This window comes from Panthera uncia, chromosome B1 (genome assembly GCF_023721935.1).
Source record: "Panthera uncia isolate 11264 chromosome B1, Puncia_PCG_1.0, whole genome shotgun sequence".
NCBI lineage: Eukaryota > Metazoa > Chordata > Mammalia > Carnivora > Felidae > Panthera > Panthera uncia.
The window spans coordinates 132,470,116-132,492,342 of NC_064811.1; the positions used below are offsets into that span (position 1 = coordinate 132,470,116).

Consider the following 22,227-nt stretch of genomic DNA (forward strand, 5'->3'; position numbering starts at 1 on the left):
CTTTCCTAAGTGATTTAAAAACAAAACAAAACAAAACAGGGATAGGGATGGAGGAATAAACCATCTTTACTAGTTTGCTACCCTGTGTCAATTTCTACAGTATAATGCACGGTAGGAATTGCATAAATACATTATTATCGGTTGAACCCTAGTTGTTGTTTCCCTCAGTAGAAAGGAGAATGACAAAAACAGAAGGTAGGTTGAGATTTAGTTGAAGATTCCAGAATTAAAACAAATGTCACTAGAGACAACTTCTAAAGGGTTTGCCTTTTATTCGGTGTAAGTTAGCTCTTAATGTGACTCAGTTACAAACCTCAAAGTCATTTCTTTCTCATAGACTTTACTTCCAAGCTCATGAATTTCCTCTCCATCCTGCCCCTAGTCATCACCCTCAGGAACTTCAACATCTATATTGACCACTCCCCAAACACCTGGCCTCATGGTAAATATCTTTACCTACTTAGCCCTAGAAATCTTCACTCATTCTTCATTTTATTGCTAATACATTTCATCACATCAACTCCCTTCATTAACCTAAGGATAACCTGGTAGTTGTCACACAGTAATGGTTAAAAAATATGGAATGTAGCCGAACCTGCTGACCCCTCTCTTTGAGAACTTACTAGCTATGTAATACCAAACAAGTTTTAGGTAACTGTTGAGAAACAATTCTCCATTGCAATCTTATGCAATCTGACATCAGATTTTGCTCTGCACTGTCTCTTCAAAGATGTTAGTATAGCAGATAGCCTTGGAAGATATAAAGAGTATCTCCCTCTGATGTGGAAAGCAGATTTGATTTGTCTGCTGACCAAGATAATGTCTCCTTCCAGGGAAAGGTTGGACAGGTTTGCTAGCAGCCTCTATAAGATTGGGGTTTCCTAAGCTTAGGGTTTCTCTGTAATGACCCAAACCCACTCTATGCAGCATTCACCAGGGCCACCCTGTATCAACCCAATGGGACTTGAGGGGCAAAGGAACATTCTCCACCATGAGTAATGAAGTCATTTGTCTGTCTCTGACCCAGGAATCTTTTGTCACCTGCTAGCATCTATGAACAGGTGGCTGGCTAATTTGTTAGCTTTCAAGAAAGGTAAGATCTCAGATTTTCCACAGTTCTTGATAATAACCTCTTTATGCTTCAGTTTCCTTTTACTCAGCTATAAAATGGAGAAAAGATGCCTATCTCACAGAGTCAGTATGTTAATTAAATGGAATAACGATATATATACAATACTTAAAACCAGTCTGAGCCTCATAGCTGGACTCAATAACAGTTTTTGGTGACTCTTGACTGCCTCCTTGCCAAATGGCCTGCTCTCTAGGTCAGTTCTCACTGATGGCTTTGCAGAACTGACAACATATATCATCCTCCTCTTGAAAGTTCCTATGCCTTAGACTGTGACTCTGCACTAAACTGGTTTCCTTCTTACAATTTTAACCCATTCTAGTTCCTACACACACACACACACACACACACACACACACACACACACAGAATTAACAACAGGAGAGGGGCACCTGCTTTGCTCAGTCCGTTAAGCATCTGACTTTGACTCAGGTCATGATCTCATGGTTCATAGGTTCGAGCCCTACAGTGGGCTCTGTGCTGACAGCTTGGAGCCCAGCACCTGCTTTGGATTCTGTGTCTCCCTCTCTCTCTGGCCCTCCCCCACTTGCATTCTGTCTGTCTCTCAAAAATAAAGAAAAATTTAAAAAAAAATTTAAGTAAAAGAAATTAAAAACAAAAGGGGAATGTTTTGAAAATGTCCTAAGACAGACCTAAATTTCCACAAAATACTACTTAACAATGCAACAACAGCAGCCAATCAGTTTTTCTAAAATGGAGAAAGGGAAAAGCAGTAATCAGAATGAAGGGATCAAGAGTAATGAGATCCTTATCAAAAGGAGATAAGTTATAGGAAACCTGTAGGATTCTGAGTCATTCAGTTAAGTAGATGGCCAATATTTATTATTCTACAATATCCAATCTTAATTAAATATTTGCAAAAAACTACTGGAAAGAACACAAGAGAAATGGTGGCCATAAGCTACATGGCCAAGTGACCAGTGAAACACAATGTGGAATGATGGAACTTCAGTGTGGAAAGAAGACAAATTCTTACCATCAACAGATCCCAGGGAAACCCAGCTCCAGCCTCCAGGTTTTAGTAGTTGTAAGAACTTGGATGAGTTCCTTAGCCTCATCAAACATCAGTTTATCCACCTCACAAATACGAGAAGACCATTCCCCTTAAAGAGTTTTTCATGGGTTTCCTCAACAAATCGGTTCTATGATTATTGCAGAACTGAAGAACTGAAAAATTACTCCTTCGGAAACTAATAAAAGAGCTGAGGGACATTTCTGAATATTTCCCAAAAGAACACAAAATTTTGTAATGTGGTATTATACTTGCCAAATATAGCATTGTAGAACTTAAACTCTGGCTTCACAAAAACTCAAGGTACAGAAAATTCCTTAGTGTCAGACTTCTATAACTCAGTGTCAGTCTTAGATAACCACTAATGTGATTTGATAAACTTACCTGTAACAAAAAATCAAAGAGTGCCAGCTTAGACCACTCATGATGATGTATTTCAGTACAACCCCATTCAGGTTTGGGTACTCGACCATTCTGCCAGCACTTCTGTTTCAATGACTGTTGGTAAGTTCCCCAGGTGAGCTTAACAGAAGAGTGAGTTTCATTACTTGTTGGAGATAAAGATGAGTCCCAGAGAATGACAGGACATGGGCGGCCATCTACAGAATCCAAAAAACAAACATACTTTAGCATGATATTAACTCAGTATGTGCCTTCAGGCAGTCACTCATAGCTTCAATCTCTCACCTACCAAATGCAGGAGTTTGAGTAGATGATATTTCATGGTCCTTGCTGGACAATGAAAGGAAAGCTTTTTGAAACAAGACGCTTTAAAGATGTGGCCCAGCAATAAGCCACTAATCACCAATAACAACGTCCTCTGGTTAATGTGGTTTTACTCCACATCTAAAAGCCAGCTACCACGAAAAAGGAAAGAAGCCAGGCATTTATAATTGTCTATTCAATGTCTGAGTGGAGCTGCTATTTGTAATAACAACTGTCTGATTTTCTGAGGCCACAGAAAAAGAATTTTTAGAAGTCGCAAATTTAAAAGTGAAATTGTTTGGTTCACATCAGTCACTATATTCTCCAAAGACACAAAAAAGGAGCAAGATGGAAATTTTTTTCTTTTCTGATGGAAACAGCACTCTTCATAATGGACGTTTATTCACACATAACCTCACAAAGTGCTTTTAAGCAAATGTCATTTCTTCAACTGCATCTGTATAGATGATGTTTTCAAAAAAAATCTGTCACCCTAATTGCTTTTGTCTCACTCTTGATAGTTTAGAAATTCCACTGCTAAACTATATAAAGAATGATGAGCCTGAGTGAAGTCATCATAAATGGAAAAGACCATGAAGGGTCCATTAAATGACATTTCAAGCTTAAAACCAATAACATCGCTTTCAAGCCCCCATTTCTGCCAAGTAAAGTCACTGAGAGATGATGTTAAGTGATTTTGCTTATCACTTAAAAATCAGAATGATGCTCTTGGGAAAAAAAATAAATAAGTCACAAAGTGCTAGAAAAGCCCACTTAACTCATTCTTAACAGGCCTGGACAAGAGAGGCCTCTCAAATTATGACTGGAATGTCTAAGACACATCACAGGAATTTTTAAAAGCCCTTTCACATAACCTGAGAGATACTCAATCTATAACTGTATTCCTTTTTGTTAAAGGCATTTGTTTTACCATCTAGCTTGTTTGCCTTCTTGTAGAGTTCCTATGTCTGTGTGGTCTTTACTACAGGAAACCATCATCTTCTACAACCTCTCTTGAATTTGCTATTACAGTGACCTCAGTAATGTTAGTGGCATTCACTTAATCATTCTGATAACCTGCATTCCAGTTTAGCTCAAAAAAAACTCTTCCTCCATTTAGCCTGGCAATTTAGTTTAGACCTGGGTATGTAAGAAGTCCTTTAGATTTTGGAAGTTATGTAACAGTCATTGACACACAATTTAAAAAAAAAATAAATAAACAACATAGATCCAAACTAAGGAACTTCATCTGTAACATCAATCTCCCCTTTTTATTTCCTTTGACTTTCCTAAATGATTTGGGGGCTGCTGGGACCCAACTGTCTTCTTAGATAGAAGATAAATATAATTTTAAATGAGTGTACCCCAAATACTGCACCAATGTAAAAAATCATAGTAATAAAATTCACATAAAAGCAGTCCATCGTGCAGTGGGAGACATGTAGAGACCAATGTAATCAAATATGAGTGGAAGACACAACACAGCTTTCAAAGACACACGTACTTTAGATTTCTAAAGATAAACACCAAGAAGTTCTAGCCATCAGTGTCTTTAGATAAAAGTTATACACAGATAGCACTTTAGATTCTGAGGGCTAGGAAGTACTCAAAGGGAGTTGAAACCTAATACTGAAGCTCAACAACACAAATCAATACAGGAGACAGGCCAGCAGGTTCCTCAACAAGTCACAGGAGGCCCTCAGAGAAACACGGAAATGATCTACATAAACAATTGGAACAGTTAACCTTCTGGGCTGTTTTCCTTTCCCTTAGAAACATTTGTTTCTTATTTTCAAAGCAATTAAAAGCAAATCTACTCATTTCAGGAAATGTGGGAAAACATCAAAATGTAAGGCTAAGAAAACAAAAATCATCTATAATCTTCTGTCCCAGTAATTGGTTATATTATTTATATACTGACCTCTGGTATTTTCCCCATCCCTTTCTTTTCACCTAAAAAACTGGAAATTGTTTTTAGAAATTTAAGAAGTATAGCTTATGATCAGAGCCTAGACTCTGGAATCCAACAGATCTTTTGAATTCTGGTCACATTACTTCTTAGCTTTGTAACATTAGACAAGTTAAGCAACCTCTCTAAGCCTTGCTTTTATCCTCTGAAAAAAAGGGGGGTTGGGGGGTGGCGATAACACACCTTCTAAAACTGGCTTTTAGGATGCATTTAAAGTCCTCAACCTGATGCCTAACATATATGCACAGCCCAGAAAGCTTTTGCTGTAACTATTATTATTATTACACATGTTATTACACATATACATTATGCAATTGCACAGTTCATCAGTCTTCGGCTGCCTTTATTTGTTTTTTGAGTATCTACTGTATGCCAAGCATTGTTCCAGAAACTCCAAATAAGAAAATTAATAAATAAATGCCCATTTCTATTTATTTTCTTAGGGTTTACATTTCCACCAGGAGAAAGAGGCAAACAGGCAAAGAAAATAAACATTTGGGACTGTCTTGTATATACAGTGTGTCACAATTGTTTTACTAAATATTTTACCACAAGAGTTTCTCTTATAATTAAATATTTTTAAGTAGCATCACTTTAACTGCCATACAATAATCTAGCCCAGTGGTCAACAAACTGTCAAAGGTAGATAGTAAAGTATTTTAGGCTTTGACAGCCATCCAGTCTCCATCACAACTATTCCCCCAGCAAGTGTTCAACTCTGCTATAGCACAAAAGCACTCAAAAACAATATATCAGCAGATGGATGTGACTGTGTTCCAATAAAACTTTATTATTGACATTGAAATTTGCGTTTCATAGAATTTTCAAGTGTCATAGAAATGTTATTATTCTTTTGATTTTTTTCAACCATTTAAAACTGGAGAAAGCATTTGTAGCTCACAGGGCATTCAAAACAGGCGAGGGGCCAGCTTTGGCCCACAGACTGCAGTGAATCAGCCCCTGATCTAGTCTATGAGTGTACTGTATTTCATTTACCATTTCTCTACTTTAGCACATCGAATTGTGTGAATGATACATTTTCTAAACTATTATTTTAAAAGCTGTTCTCGATCTTCCAAAGGGAGCTTTAAGCTGATAGGAATAATTCATTTTCAATTAGTATTCCGGGTTTTTCTCCACATCCATTCACGTCCCCTCAGCAAAATATTTTGAATACTGACTATAACATAAAAACATTCTATCCTGCTGTGCTGGAAATCCATGCACCTCAGGCAAGGGGGATTTCTAGAAAGCAAGAAGAAAGTAGGATGAGTAGTACCTCTCAGGCTGAGCGTGGGTGGGGTGGGTCCCATCCACACACTGGTCTTCTTGCTGAGTCTCTGTGCATATGGCCCTTGAGATAACAGTAGTCAGTACGGCTCCAGATCTCAGGGCTATGAGTACTACTGTGAAAAGAATTCCACTTTTTATAAAATATGGCTATTAAAAGAATTAAATGAACTTTGATAGATCTGAAGGAATGACAGAAAAATAGCCTCTGAAAACAGGAAACTGGTTAAAGCAACTTACCCTGAAGTGTTTCAGAGATGAGGGACATTCATCTCTTCACATTCAGGTTTGTCAAAATGATGCAGTACTGTACTCTCTAGAGAAATCTTAACAGTGAAGAGATAAAATTTTAACTGTCAGAGTGGTGAGAAAGCAGGTTTTCAAAGATATGTGGGTGTTCATGTGAATTAAAGGTTATACAGCTGCCTTAAAAATGAGACTTGCCAGAAAACTTATTTTTTCCCCAAAATCTGAATATCTCCTCTACTGCTGGTGTTCTCCCAAGTCATTCTTTATTCGAAAGACAAAGAAGACATTCTTCTTAAAAGATGAACATGAAAATTCACTAAGAATGTGCTATATACAATCTCCTTTGCCTGGATTTATGAAATGCCCTCCACTTGGAACATTGACTGCCTAGTTTTGCTGAACTAAAGGTGAATGCTAAGCACGCTGGGTCAAGTTGTGAGTGTCTGTCTGCATTTCTCCCCGGGCAAAAATTAGTAAAGATGTCCTGAGTTCTGAAATCAAAAACCCTTTCTACCACATGGGCCAAGTTCCAAGACTGCTCCAAGGCTCCCTGCGACCAAGACAAAAAGGGAAGTAGCAATTCAGGTTCAGAGTCCATCATTAAAAATGACTACAAAACCTATCAAAGAAAACAAAGGCCTATCAAAACTTGAGACTCATCTTTGTTATAGGAAATGAATTCTGCCCGATTCCACCACAACTATCCACAACGCATTGAAGACAAACCTCAATGCCTTGGATCTCCAATTGCTAAAAGCAACTGTTGGTGCTGGTCTAATGCCAATGATGATGTAGCAGGTGTAACAACTAGTTGTTAATGATCCCTTAAGTACTGGCTGCTCTAATTTTTTTTCAGTGACTATCCCAGTAGGGTTTTGGCAATTAAAAATATTAGGCTGAAGGGAAAAAGCAGGTAAGATCTCTTGGCTTAGAGTTGGTCAATGTGAACAAGTCAGTGAATGTGAGGGAGGATAAACCAGGAACACAAGATTCTGGGACAGCCTTGAGCAAGGAGGAAATTTGGAGGATTCGATGAGTCCTTCTGCTCAGGGTTTCAAATGTTGTTAATTTACTTATTCAAAACACAAATTTTTACAATGGTCCCTCAATTGTCCTCAAATAGACCTATTAGTTCACGGGTTTCAGACAGAAAGGATTCAGCGAGGCAGAGCAAACACGGAGGACTCGCAAGGTCCCCAGGTCAGGCAAGGCCCAGGCCTCAGACAGTTTAGAGTTTAGTGGAGAAAGACAAGTGTGCACACAAATGACAACCAAACAAAAATATCTGCCAGTTGAATGAGTGTTTGAAGGGAACGAGTGAAGGACTAACATAAAGACTGAGCTTTCAGTGCAAAGTTAAGAAATGAAGAAAGGCTGTACCCTAGAATAGCTGTGTGCTGAAATGTCACAATTAATAGGGGAAGAGATTTAGCTGAAAAGGAGCTGAGAATACGAGGTGTGGTAGAAAAAGAAATCACAAATGTTGATTCTATCCCTGACTTATCACTGGTCTCCACAGGACGTGAGCCAGGTCCTTCGGTCAGCTTGACTGAGGCACCGAGTTCCCCAAGGTCTGAGAAGAGTACCTTCCAAATCTATCTCAGGGGTGGGTGAGAGTCTAATGATATACTGAAAAATACAGCACGGTCAAATATTTAAAAGAACCAAACTTAGGTTAGGTTTTTATGATTTAAAAAAAAGAGAGAGGCAGAAGAAAGGCAGAATTCTTCTGCCTCTCTCTTTTTTTTTTTTTTAAATCATAAAACCTATGCATAGGTACATACATAGGTATAAAACCTATGTACAGGTTCTCTATAGCCAACCAAATCCTGATTACGGGGACTTGTACCAGAAACAGATTTCTGGGTGATTTGTAACACTTTTATTCAAACAACCAAAAAAGTATTTATTTACTTATATAACTGTTTTTCACTTTATAAGTTGTTTTCTCTACGTTGGACTGAGTTAAAATAATCTCCATATTTCCTCAAGAGTTAGCTAAGTGTGAAGCTGAGGAAGCAGGAAAGGAGAATGTCTTGTGACTTCCTCCATCACAAACTGCTTAAATAATCTAAATCATCAGCTCTGCTTTAAAAACAAAGTGTCCTTCTCTGTTCTGAACAGACTAATGGACAGGAACTTCTGCTTTCTAGGTCTGCTCTGGACTGCCACTGTATAAATGAAAACTCCCAGAAAATTCCTATCTCGATATTCCATTTAGAAAACAGAAATCAAATGTGACTTCCAAGGGGGGTGGGGGTGATGATGGAGCCAGGCTCCACCAACAATCATATTTTGTGAACAAAGTCCTGGTCACATTAGGGTGACCCAGTCCTGGGCAATTTATTAATGTAGATAATAAGGTAGTGTTTATTAATGTAGATAAAAGAGCCATGAATTCCTGCCCAGGGTGACCTTCCTACAATGCAAAACTCATCATATCACTCCTCTTCTTCAAACCCTTCAATGATTCCCCATTATCTGCAAGATAAAGTCCATGTCCTTACATGACATAAAACCCAGCCACTCTCCACAGACCACAGCTTTATCTTACTTCATCCCCACCTACAACCCTCCCAAACCCTAGTCTCCTTATTAACTCTGCAGTTTCCTAAGCACCTCTGCCTTCACAAGTTTTCCACACCTCTATTCTCTCTACCCTTCCAACACCCACCCCATCTCTCACTCCACCCACAGCGACTTAAGATCCAGTTCTGACATTAGCTCTCTGGAAAGTTTTTACAATGCTCCACCCACCACCCTATGCACACATTCTGGGCTAAATTTTCCCTCTCTATGCCTGCAAGTTCTCCTAAAAATATCTCCACTGCAGTCTTATTATACCCATTTTATATGATACATCTGCTTAGCTGTTGCTACCTTCCAAGCTGAGAGCTCTGTGAGAACAGGGAGTATTTCTTAATCACTTTTGGACCTCCATCTCTTGACATGATATCTGCATGAAAGCAAGCATTCAAAAAATGTTAGTGAATGAACGAATGAATTTTTCAGAATCCCTCAAGTTTTATCTATAGCTCTGAAGATCCAAGGAATAGTCAATTGTCTCAGAATCGAAGTTTGGTTGGTGCGATACCCTTGCAGTAAACAGTGATTTCATTGTCCTCACTCTAAATGAGTTAAGAAAGATTAGAGAGAAACTTGAGAAACGGAGGTGAGGATATGCAGAGATTTCCATGACCAGGTTCTATTCAGCTTGTGCTCAATAGTCACTCCATGTTTCCATAATCCTGTGAGTCACTGGAATAATAAAAATGGGGTGGTGGAAAGACCCACCAGCCTCTCTCCTCCTGACCCCAGATCAGTGTCATAAGAAGGGGAATAGTTAAGGCATCATGGCTACATTCAGGAGTCAGACTGCGGGACAGTGGGAAAAAGCAGGTTACAATCCCAATATGTGATTAACTGGGAAGGCCCCAGGCTACCACCCTGGAGACTAACACATGATATGAAGGGCTTATGGGAGATAGTATAGTACAGTGATGAAGAACAAGGTTATGGGGTTCTTCCTACCCCACTACACATGACCTGTGGACCTCTGGAGGACATGTGTTATATTCGGAGCCTCATTTTTTCCACAGAAAATCTGTCTAGTAATATCTGATGCATGGGGCCATTGCGAAATTCAGTGACATAATAAATGTAAAGTGTTCAGTGTTCCCCGCATGGTAGATATTGTTACAATCCACTATCAACTCCAAGCACTTTCTTTAAATGACCATGTTAGGTGCCTGTTTACTTAGTTCAAGTAAACATTAATCCAGATAAACAAATTAAGAAAATCTAAGCAAACGCATCACAAAGGGCTAAATCAGCTTTAAACCTGGATGAAAAGAAAAGGTAACATGTACTGAGCCTTATGATGTGTTAGGCACTTTTAGAAATATTTTTTTACATATCACCTCACTTCATTTGCACAACTTCATGAGCTAAGCACTGTCATCATCATTATTTTTACTCTCATCATCCTTATTAAACTAATGAAGAAACAAGGCTCACAGCGATTAAGTTAATTTATCCCAGGTCACACAGCCACTTGATTCACAACTGGTATAGAATCAGGATTCAAACTAGAAGTCTAGATTGCTAGTTATTATGAACTGAATTGTGTTCCTCCAAACTTATATGTTGAAGCTCTCAATACCTCAAAATGTGATTGTATCTGGAGATAAGGCCTTTACAGAGGTACTTAAACAGTGCCTGGGTGGCTCAGTCAGTTAAGCATCCAACTTTAGCTCAGGTCATGATCTTGTGGTTCATGAGTTTGAGCCCCCCATTGGGCTCTCTGCTGTCAGCGCAGAGCCTGCTTCAGATTCTGTCTCCCTCTCTCTCTGCCCCTTGCCCTCACCCTCTCTCTCTCAAAAGTAAATAAAACATTTTAAAAATATTTTTAAAAAGAGGTAGTTAAGTTAAAGTGAGGCCATATGGTAGACCCTCATCCAAAATGACTGGTACTGTTATAAGAAAATATTAGAGGGGCGCCTGGGTGGCTCAGTCATTTGGGCGGCCGACTTCGGCTCAGGTCAAGATCTTGCGGTCCGTGAGTTCGAGCCCCGTGTTGGGCTCTGTGCTGACAGCTCGGAGCCTGAAGCCTGTTTCAGATTCTATGTCTCCCTCTCTCTGACCCTCCCCCGTTCATGCTCTATCTCTCTCTGTCTCAAAAATAAATAAACGTTAAAAAAAAATTTTTAAGAAAATATTAGAATTCAAAGAGACACCAGCGATGGGCACACATAAAGGAAAAGCCATGTGAGAGGAACAAGATAAGGTGGCCATCTGCAAGCCAAGGAGAGAAGTCTCAGAAGAAAGCAAACCTATGGACACCTTGATCTTAGATTACCAGCCTCCAGAACTGTGAGAAAATAAATGTATGTTGTTTAAGCCACCCCGCCTGTGGTATTTTGTGACAGCAGCCCTAGAAAACTAATATGACAATCCACACCCTTAACTACAAAGCTATTTGAATTAGAGAGCTCACAGCTTCTTCCCCATGTTTAGAACAGTGCTTCACACATAGACAGTAAATGCTATCAATTACGACTGAATATGACTGCAATATTTGTCCATTCACTGAAATCAGAATGAGGCTGTCTAGTCCTTCTGCACCCGTGTGGTCCATAGACCAATCTAAAGATGGAAACAGATTTAGTACTAATGGAAAGATCATAACCTTGAGCTCAGGCAGCTTCTGAGCGGATCCCGAAGGTTCTGAGTGGATCCTGAAATCAGTGGCAAAAGATTCGGGCCCCCGAGTTCTCACACAGGCCACTGGTGTCAGCCCCACAAAGAGTCTTGACTTTTGTGTTCACTGATGTGGCCCCCAATGACTAGAAGAGCAGCTGGCACAGAGTAGGTGCTCAATAATGTATTTCTTAAAAGGAGAAAAGACGAATGTGAGCAGATTGCATGGGACTGAGGCACGTGCATGTTTTATGCTGTGGTAACTAGTCATGTCCTTTCTATCGCAGCCATGTGTGGGATCAAGGGACAAGGTGCAGAGGCCTGGCAGACAAGGTTACCAGGTCCCCTCGCTTGTCTATGAAGGTATGTAGTGAGCAAACAAGAGGACATTGGAACAGAGTGCTGCTTGGAGGGGATGCCAGCAAACTTGTGTTCGCCAGGGAATTAAAGTATTAAGCTGACCAGCTCAATCTGATTGCTAAAGATAAAACCTTAGGGCTTTTCTGATAAAGAACACAATCTTTTCCATCCAGATTTTTAACAACAAAACGTGATTCCTACACTCCCAAATAAATATTTTAAGAAAGTTGGTACATACGTCCAAGATTTTTAGGATTTAGAGTCCATGTGTTTCCAGGTTGTAGGGACAGCTATATTATGCTCATTACTCCCTACACAATGCTTCTGTCCTTACCTGAGACCCTAAAACCACATGAAATGTGCAGGTGCTGTCCCCCCGCTCTGGCAACTGCCCCATCACTCAGCACGTACAGTGCTGTCCACACGGACTCAAAAAGAGAGTGGAAAATACACACTGGATTTCTCCTACTTTATAATAAAATGAGGCAATGCAAGTTGGGAAACAGTGAGCAACTAGGGATCTACAATGAATTCATATGGAAGTTGGTGGGGTGCCTACAGTTTGTCATCTAAGCAGCCTTGACATACAGAATTCCTGGAACCAGGCTACCTTAATTCGGTATGACAGCTCTGTGGCAATAAGACAGCATTCTAAAAATAAAGCATACATAATGCATCTTCCATGCTGGGCATGAAAAATAGTATAATGCTTAAATGCTACCAAAATGGTGTCCCTTGGGATTCATTCACATTACTGTGCAGACTGCTAGGGAAGTTTGGGCAAAGCTGCTAAATCGAAGATCACAGAGGGGTGCTGGATCTTCTTATGCTCTTGACTTTTATATGAATGTAGTCTGCTTTTCTAATCTTAGATAAACATTTTAGAATATTTTGTTTAAAAAAATTAAATGTATCGGCACCGTATAGTATCTGGTGACCTTTGAAATGATTTAAGACTTTTGCAATAGTTTGGCAGAAAATACACTACTACGTTCAGTCACGTTTGCATCTATATGATCATTTATGGTAAAACAAGAAAATCTGGTAAGCATTGGTTTGCATTAAAAAACAAAACAAAACAAAAAGCTTGCAGCAATGTTCAGAGTGATATGTCCTACTTTTCTTGCATAAAAGTATCATCAATGTTAAATTGTTGAATTGAAAAAAGAAATTAAGTAGACATGTTGGTGTAGTGGCAAATTAGAAATCACCATGCTAAAATTTGCCCATTTTTGCCACTATCCTATAATTATACCAAGTTATATCTGAGAGGCAATATGGGTTAAGAGAATCAACTTGAGGAGGCTTTAGTATCAGACAGAATGGTTACAAATTCTAGTTCCATTGCTCATTAGCTATGTGTCCTTGGACAAGTTTCAGAAATCTTGCCGAATTTCAGGATTCCTGTATTTAAAGTATCAGTAGTATCTGCTTTATATACTGGTTAAGTGATACAATAGACATAAGACGCCAAATGCAGTACAGGAATGGTGTGATGCATAACACTAGACTCATTATAAATTCACAATTGAAGAAGGTGTTATTATTTCAGAAAATGATTTTTTAAAAACAGCCCTTTGATGTTATATTCCGATTCAACTGTGCATTTCCCCCATAGATAGGCCCAGGATAGGCATCTGCTCCAGTGATAATTGCTAGATTTTGTAGCATGGTACACCACTGGCACTCCCTACCTAATTACAACCTTGCCTTTCCTCAAGTACACCCGTCCTCTTTTCTGGGTTATCTTTGGAGTAGCATCTGTCAAAAACTGGTTGGCATACAGTACAAGGTCAGCGAGTCCACTAATTTCACATACATATTTTTTGTATTCAAGGAGAATCACATAGAAGTCATCAAATTATACAATCAAGGACCTGTCCCAAGCTAGCCTGAGCTAATGGCTCTGTGCTGAAAGGATCACCCACAACAGTTTTAGTAATTAAGAAACAAACAAAACCTGAAGACAAGCTTTATAACGGAGACCTTTCGTCTTTGGACTGAATCAACGGAAAGATCAATCTGAGAGGCTGGGGGCAGGTAGATCATTTAATCATAGCATTTGATTCTCTTTTACATCTCTTCTTGCATCTCACGTATCCTTTTTACATACAGGCAATTTACATGACTTCGAGCAAAGTTCGTAATTACTCTGGGCCTCCACCACTGTGTCTACAAAACGTTTTTCATGGAGTACTCGCCTTGTAAAATTTTTATGAGGATTTAATGAGATAACTCATGAACAGTACCTAAAACGGTGCCTAGTATATCCTAACCTCAACATTACTTTTGCTGTGGTTAGGGTAGGTGACTCCTTGAGAGAAAAAGAGGCTCTCGTAGCCTGTACTGGTGCATCACTGTGTAAGCCATCTATTTCACTATATTAAACAACCAGATACACTAATATGTTGTGGTGATGGAGGGAGAAGACCTCCTTAAGGGCCCTTAATGGATTTGTTGAAGGAAGCAGATTGATGAAAGTAGGAAAGACAAGGAAGTTCTTTCTGGATATCCAACTCATTGTGTGACCGAGAGCAATCTTCTTCTATCTTTTTTTTTTAAATTTTTTTTTTTAGTGTTTATTTTTGAGAGAGAGAGAGAGAGAGACAGAGTGTGAACAGGGGAGGGGCAGAGAGAGAGGGAGACCAGAATCCGAAGCAGGCTCCAGGCTTCGAGCTGTCAGCACAGAGCCTGACATGGGGCTCGAACTCACAAACCGTGAGATCATGACCTGAGCCGAAGTCAGACGTTCAACTGACTGAGCCACCCAGGCGTCCCTATCTTTTATCAACTTAAAGTGAAGGTTAAAAAACTTCTACTGCACAGGTTTTTTGGAAAGATTTACTTAGATAAGCCAAATATCTATATTTGATTCACAATACATACTAGCTATGTTCTTGGTACTGTGGTATGTTCTTGGTTTTTATTCCCATAAGGTCAGGAATTCCCTGGGCCTGCACAGATGGGTTATTAACAAGGCATAAAGAATCAGAAAGCTCTAGTATGTTCACACGCAAGTGTGGGTAAATAAGATTAGGTAAATAGGTATAGAGAGGGCAGGGCAAAGGCCCCAATATGAAGGTATATGAGGTAAACAAGATTAGGTATTCAGGGCGGAAACGTCCCCCAGCTTAGTATAATGGCAGAAAGCTGCTTTCACAGGAAGGAAGAACCAAATTAGGTAAACAGGTAAATAGGGCTATAGACCGGCTGTGGGGCAAGGTTGCCCAGAGCAGAGATAATTAGCAAAAGAAAGGTGCCTTGTTGACCCTGAGGTTGTATGCTCTTTCTTGTCCCCTAGACCAGTTTAGGTTAACAGACATAGTGCCTAAGTCTGCTGTAAACAACCTTCCCCTGGAACCAGGATTTTGTTTCATATTAACGCAAACCCCTAGCCCCACATATCTTCAAAACCCACTTTCCTTCACGTCCATGAGTTACTATTCACAGTTTCATTGTCTCTTTGTGCACGTGCATCACCATGTTTGTAAGCCTTCTGATCCTAATAAAAATGGAACAAGGACACTCAGTCGGGGCTCTTGTCTTTTCCCGGACATTAGCCATCTCTCGAATTTTAATCCTGTGTCCCGCTTTCTTGCTAGACAAGAAAGAACTCTAGACCCAGAGTTTACAATGGTACTGAGCATGAATTTATTTTCACAAACATTCATCAAAAGTCAGAACAGAAACAACGCTTAGGACAGGATTACTTACAGGATTTTCTGACTACTCACTCTCCCAGATATTAAAATATCTATTTTAGACCAAGCCAGATCATCAGAGAAATACATACCTAAACTAAATCCAACACTTCCTCCTACAGAAAACACATTATCGAATAACTATAGTGTGAGGCCAGCAGACTAAATTGATGGTCCTCATAAGAACAAGCTCTATCAACCTTATTATTTGCATAATACAGAGACTGCCAAGGACATTTCCCACTACCTCTAGGATGAGCTCTTTGTAAGATCCTCCAGGAGAAATCTAGGCCTAAAATTGTTAGTACTAAAACAAATGTTTAGGGCTAAAAATGTTAGTACTTGTCCTCAGTATGGGAAGATGGAAGCAAATACAGGTTTACTGTTAGGAGTCAGTGGAACAGGCTCAGACTATATCCCTGCATTCATTCAAAAATATTTAGTGAACACCTACTATGGGCCAGACTCCCCACTAGAATCTAGAAATGATAAAACAAGACAGGAAATATCTCTGCCTTCACACATCTACAGACCTAGTGGGAAAAAAAGATGATTGAATGAACAACCAAAATGCAAAGAGATGATACAGAATGAAGCAGAAATAGGTCGTGGGTAACTAGGTAAAATCTATCACCTCCTTATGTAGACAGGGAGGCTGAAACAAATCTAAGCTTGGACCGAAAGAAGAATAAGAGGCTCCCAGAGGAAAGTACACACTTCTGTGGAAATCAAGAAAGGGAAGACATGTCAGGAAAAGCCTAGAAATTGGTGGATGGAGAGAGAGATACCAAGAAGCTAAGACTGTCCACATACATCTCCTACCATGAGCAGAACTGAACTATTTATGTACTTTATATCAATGTAATAGCCTACATAAGTAGAATTATGTTGTGTAGAGTGTTCATAACTATATTTAAATCATCTCATAGACTCCCGAGGAAATTGACTTGATTTTACATCTTTAAATAACTACATAGGAGAAGTGAAAAAACAAAGAAAGATATAGTATTGTTTGAGATATAATCTTAGGTATTTAACTCATCACATGGAGAGTCATATCAATACAACCTCATTGGTTTCTTTCCATCACTACTTACTTCCGAAACAAGAGAAGAATGCTAGGATGTATGGGGATTATAAACCTCTCCTTCAAATCAAATGCAACTGCACTCTTTATTCCCCAAAATGCTGGATATTTAGAGCACAGAATGAAATATATTCAAGGAATCCTGGTTTTGAAAAAGTTTAACTGAGCAATCAAGAAACCAGGGTTTTAGACCTGTTCATGTCACATAAAGAAATGATATCTATGTGAGGACTGGAGGCTATGTGAGTGACTCAGTGAGCTTGGTACCTCATGTGTATAGCGTAGTAACAAAAATAGACAATATTTATTGAAGGTTTACTGTGTGACAAGCACTCATTCCACGTATTTTTCATGGATTCACTAACAATAACCTCATGAGGCAGGTATTATTGTCACTTTACAGTTGAGGAAACTGAGCCACACAGAGATACTGTAACATTTCATGGTTGGTAACAGCTCCAAGTTCCTACCCACTATCTTATTCTTTGGACTTTCATCCAAGAGCATCCCAGGGGAGTGCCATATTGGGGTACTATGCCTCAGGATCTATTCAAGAATTCACCTTCTCTACACAGGGGCTTTTATGACAGGATAGTGAATGACAGTATAGGATAATAAAAGTCACTCTATGCTATGTGTTGCTTTGCCCAAGACAGACTTGGTATATACCCATTATCTCAATGCCCACTAATATCTTCTTTTACTCCAGGGTGTTCCACTTTGGAAAATAAGTAACACAGTCACCTAAGCCCAGTGGTTTAGAGCTTATGTTGTGCAGTTTGCCAGGTCTATGTTTGAAACTCAACTTAGCCATTTACTAGCTGTGGAAGTTGAGGCCGATTATTTTGGCTAAATAAGTCTCAATTTTCATATCCACTAAATGTAAATAATAGTGGTATCTACCTTACAGCACTGTTGTGAGAAACATACAGTCAAGGCATGTATGAATTGTATGAATCAATTATTATAGTGCATGGCCAACAGCGAGCACCCAATAAAAATTAGCTTTTACCAACCTTTTGTTAAATGTTTGAGTTGTATCAGCACAATCATGATGGACTATTTTGTGAACTGGAGACATCGAAACATACCTGTGAATCTGAAGCACTTAGACATGAACCAGGATAAGTAAGGAATTCCAAGTACTTCCAAGTGTATCACTGGTACTTCAAGAAGTACTGGTTTTAAGACTAAATTATAATCCTAAAGTCATTGGAAATGCAGTTTAGTTCTTGGCCACTCCCAAGAATCTTAATCCACTCCAGTCCAGGCTCCATAAAATGCTAAATTTTATGACACAAAGCAAGAAAATACTCTTTGAGTTTATGATCCCTTTGTGCTCCTTTTTAGCCTGTTGGGCCAACCTAGATTCATACTGGCAATTTCTGGCATTATTCTGCTTGCAAACACGAGCCACTGACCCACCCTACTTGGTATTCAAAGCCTGGAACAGCCTCAGGATTCAGAGAATATCCTTTATATGGCATAAGCATGGCCACAGATCAGCCCCTTTGCCTGAAACTAAAGTGACTAGCTACATATCCCCAGAACCTGCCAAATCGTCCGTCACCTGAGAGAGTCTTAGAAATCGGGCTCAATAAATTGCAGTCACAGGCTTGAAGAAACCGTAGGGCTAGTTAGCATATATACTGAACAAATTACCTATTTTTGCTTCATTTTCTCTGTAAAATAAGGAGGTTAAATCCACTGTAAAAGAATCCAAGGGTCGAAGCTAACATGGTCTGGCTCTGGGCTTTTTAAGAAGATTCCATCTGCTGAAGAAAGATAACCCATTTCCCCTTTCCTTTTAAAAACTCCTAACGAATGAAATTCTACTTACTTCCATAGTAACCTCTCTAATAATATGCCTGACTGTCAGCAAGTTCTTTGCCTCCACCCCGCTTCCTCTTCTCATCATGCAAATTGCCACTGGCTTTAATTAGATTTAATAAGCCACTGGGAAGTGCAGGGAGGGAAATGGAGAGCAAAGATTACACAGTGTGGGCTTACTCTTGCATGTTGAGTACAGCATTTCCCTGGAACTCTCATATCCTCCCAAAGCTGGGAAAGTAAAGAATGCCAAACGTATGGAAAGACATGCTGCTGCTGTCCAAATGTGAAACGTGGGTGGAGAAAATCATTTCGAAAAGGAGAGTGAGGGAAAAGAGAAAAATCAACCCGAATCCCCAACAGCTGCAAATAACGAAGCATGTGAAGCTGTTACCTTGGATGAACTCTGATTTCCTGCTCACAGACGGCAGGGTCCTGTTGAGCCCAAGGATCCTGTCCAGGTGGAAGGCGAACACCTCACTCATGTCCAAGGGCTGCTTGAGCAGTCCACAGGGGCTGGGGCCGCAGCCAGGCACAGAGCCAGCGGCGCTCCCCTCCAGCACCAGCAAGCGGGCTCCGCTCTTAGAGGAAATTGGGTGAAGACCGGCCACGGCACCATCCGCCAACAGGCGCATTCTGAGGATGTCTTCTTTGCTCAGCCACGAGGGGGCGCTCTCGCTGTAGATCCTGATGTTGCTCTCCCTGGTCTCGGGCCGCTGAAAATCTGAGCCACCAACCTGCACCCCTGAACCCCGTATCAACCTCCAGGGTCGTTCCCCAACCTTGCCCAGGTTTCCTCCCTGCACTTCAGCATCAGCTGCCCTTGCAGCTTCCTGTGGCTGAAGGGATGGCCCAACCAAAGCCTCCTGCCCCAGGGCCGGAGATGCCACTGCATACTTCTTTCTGCGTTTGGGTTTCACTGTGCCACGGATATTGGCAGGCTTGCTGCGCTTGGAGCGTAGGGTAATGTACACCACGTTGAGCTGCAGCGTGGTCCCATTGCCCTGGAACTCTGGAGGGGCCAGGGTACCATCCAAGGGTATCTCAGGGAAGGGCGCCTCGACGGTGTCACGACCCCGGTGCGGCCCCTTTTCGGCTGCCCTTCCTTGCTGGAGAGAGGCACGTCCCACCTGGCTCACCAGAAAGCCCAAGTAGATGGCGCAGGCAGTGCCCAGCAGGAGGTTCCTCCGGGTCCTTGGGCGCCGGCTGCTCCAGAGTTTACGCACCCGCGGGACGCACAGGGAGCAGATGAACCAGTTTATGAGTTGCCCTGGCTTGTCTGGACAGGTCATTTCTCTGCTGCATCCACATGTTGAGCAGACTTTAAAGTCTGCAGTTGGTTCCTGCTGACATGATGCATGGTTTCCTGAATTCAGCTGTCGCCTCTGCTTAGGTATATAAGTGGTCTCCAGTGGGTAGAGTAAAGGTGGAAGTGTAAAGGGTTGGTGATGAAGTTGGGAATGTTTCCGACGCTCGCCACGACAAACCGTTTAAACTCCTATCAGCTTCCCCGAGGAGAAGTGTGGCTTGTGTCTGAGAATGAATGGAAACAGAGTTAACTGAGTCACAATCTCAGACGAGTTCAGTTCCTCTTCAAGAGTAAAGGAAAAAAAAAAGTAACCCTTTCCTTTCATAAATATCACCACCATGAAATGGTTTTTTTTAAAGAGAGTTTAACAAATAGACACAAGATAGATGTATAGATTTGATACTCAGTTTAGAGTAATGAAAACAAAACCCTAAAATGCAAGAATATTTTATAACTTGTAGCTGGAGTCATTTAATTTGATTCTGAAAGAAATGTATTGACATTTGACCAACCCAGGCTTTTCCTTTTTGACATTTAGAAATAATTTAAGGCAAGTGATAGGTAGTTTTTAAAAACAATCTATTGCCATCCCGTGTTTACTTTTTAAAGTCCTGCATTACAAATTGGGCAGAAGCATCAAGTATTAACATTCAGTTTCAGAAACATATTATCTTAATCTGATGGTATAGTTTTTTCTTCAGAGTATGTTTCAACATCCTGCATTAGGAATTATTGTAATATGAAACCATAAACATCCATATATCTTAACAGAAGTTACATTGATTCAGTCACACACACATGCACACACACACACACACACAAACACAAAACACAAATCCGACTGCTTTTCATTCCTTTTCTTCCCACAAAAGTCAGCTGAAAGAAAATAAAGGGATCTTTAGCTCTATTTTTTCACATTATGAAAAAGAAGAACTCACAAGCAACCTTACTTACACAGCTGGCCCCATGCTTGGCTCCAGGAAGAATGTAATCCCTGACTGTAATGCAAAGAACTTTTAAAGGCTGAAGCATGTAAGTAGAACATATTTCATGGTCAAGAGTGTTCCACATTTCAAATATTTCAGCTCAGCTTTAAAAGCTCCCTTGAAAACTACTGATTGCAAAGCAAAACAGTTACTTGTGAACTGGCTGCTGCTATCCCAGTTTTCAGATGCCTAAGTTGTTTTTTTTTTAAATAGTTTAAAAAATAAACTTTGATTTTAAATTCTGGAACAACAAAAGCCGTACAGAAGCAGTTTTCATTCAAATAATTTTCCACTTATTCTTAACCTCTGGGAGCCCTCTAGTGTCCTGTTTGGAAACAGACTCAGAAATGTCAGTCTCCTAAGTTAAAAAGGGATTGGGAGTGTTTGCTTGGCAGCAGCTGGATAAATACTTTATAAAATGAGGAATCCCGTTGCCCTGCTGTCCCTCCCACGTAGCTGGGGATTTAGAGCACCCAGGTTCCCGGAACTACGACTCACCTTACCATCTTGACTGTTTACTGAGTCACATGTGTCTGCCAACTCTTCTGAGAAGAAGGGGCCTACAGGTTTATAAAAAGGTAAGAAAGGGTTAACTTCCACAAGGAAAAAAATAGAACGGTGAGATAAGAGTACTTACAGATAGGCAAAGACATTTATAGTGTGGTCTTGCACAGTGCAACAGCTCACAAAAAGAAGTCATGGATTCTCTCTGATTGGAGGTTGTTTTAAAAACAGGTTAGTAATTGGCTTGGGGAGATTGCATGTCCTGGCACAAAGGTAGGGTTGATGACCTCTGGGTGTCATTTAAGCTCCTTTTTTTTTTTTTTTTTTTTTTTTTTTGCTTCTATGGCAAATAGAGTCAGAAGGCAGGAAGGCTACAGGGAACAATTTCCCCACTGGAAAAGAAGTTTGGGATCCTAGGGTGGGGAGGGGGTGAGAGATTAGCGTATGATATATAATCCTAAAACTACTACATTTTACAATGCAATAAAAAATAAAAGATCAGGGAATTAAAATATAGAGAAAAGGAAAGAACAATCTTCTAAGTGATAAAATGCCAAAAAATTCTAATACAACTGTTACTTTAGCACTCGAACTCAGACCTCTCTGTTTTTTTAAAAGTTCTGCCACATAGAGAAAGGAGAGGAACAATTCCACTATTGACAATGGCCTAGAAGTACCTGTGGATTTTGGCTAACCTTCATGAGAATTCAAGCATTTTTCCAAAAGCATTTTTCTTTGTGTTCCAAAACTCTTAAAGCTCACTTCTATGAGCACAAGATTATTTTCTCGGTGCTAAATGTTAAGTTCTTGAAAGGAAGCCATAACAGCGTTGCTTTATTATAACCATATTATTATTTTCACACATCGAGAAGAACA

At 40.1% G+C, this 22,227-nt stretch overlaps 1 protein-coding gene across 2 annotated transcripts in view; it reads right to left on the reverse strand.

The window, feature by feature from the left end:
* Positions 1-21,425, reverse strand: part of GASK1B (golgi associated kinase 1B) — a 48,804-nt gene extending 27,379 nt beyond the window's left edge. The window contains exons 1-3 of one of the 2 annotated variants that reach the window (XM_049631226.1): positions 21,346-21,425; positions 18,947-20,085; positions 2,547-2,761 (exon numbers count right to left, since the gene is read on the reverse strand). In XM_049631226.1, the coding sequence (XP_049487183.1) occupies positions 2,547-2,761; positions 18,947-19,844 (1,113 nt within the window). In that variant the 5' untranslated portion in view covers positions 19,845-20,085; positions 21,346-21,425. Of the gene's footprint in view, positions 1-2,546; positions 2,762-18,946; positions 20,086-20,815; positions 21,024-21,345 lie in introns of those variants that run through there. The other variant, XM_049631225.1, reaches the window with a different exon arrangement.
* Between the last annotated feature and the right edge of the window lie 802 nt (positions 21,426-22,227).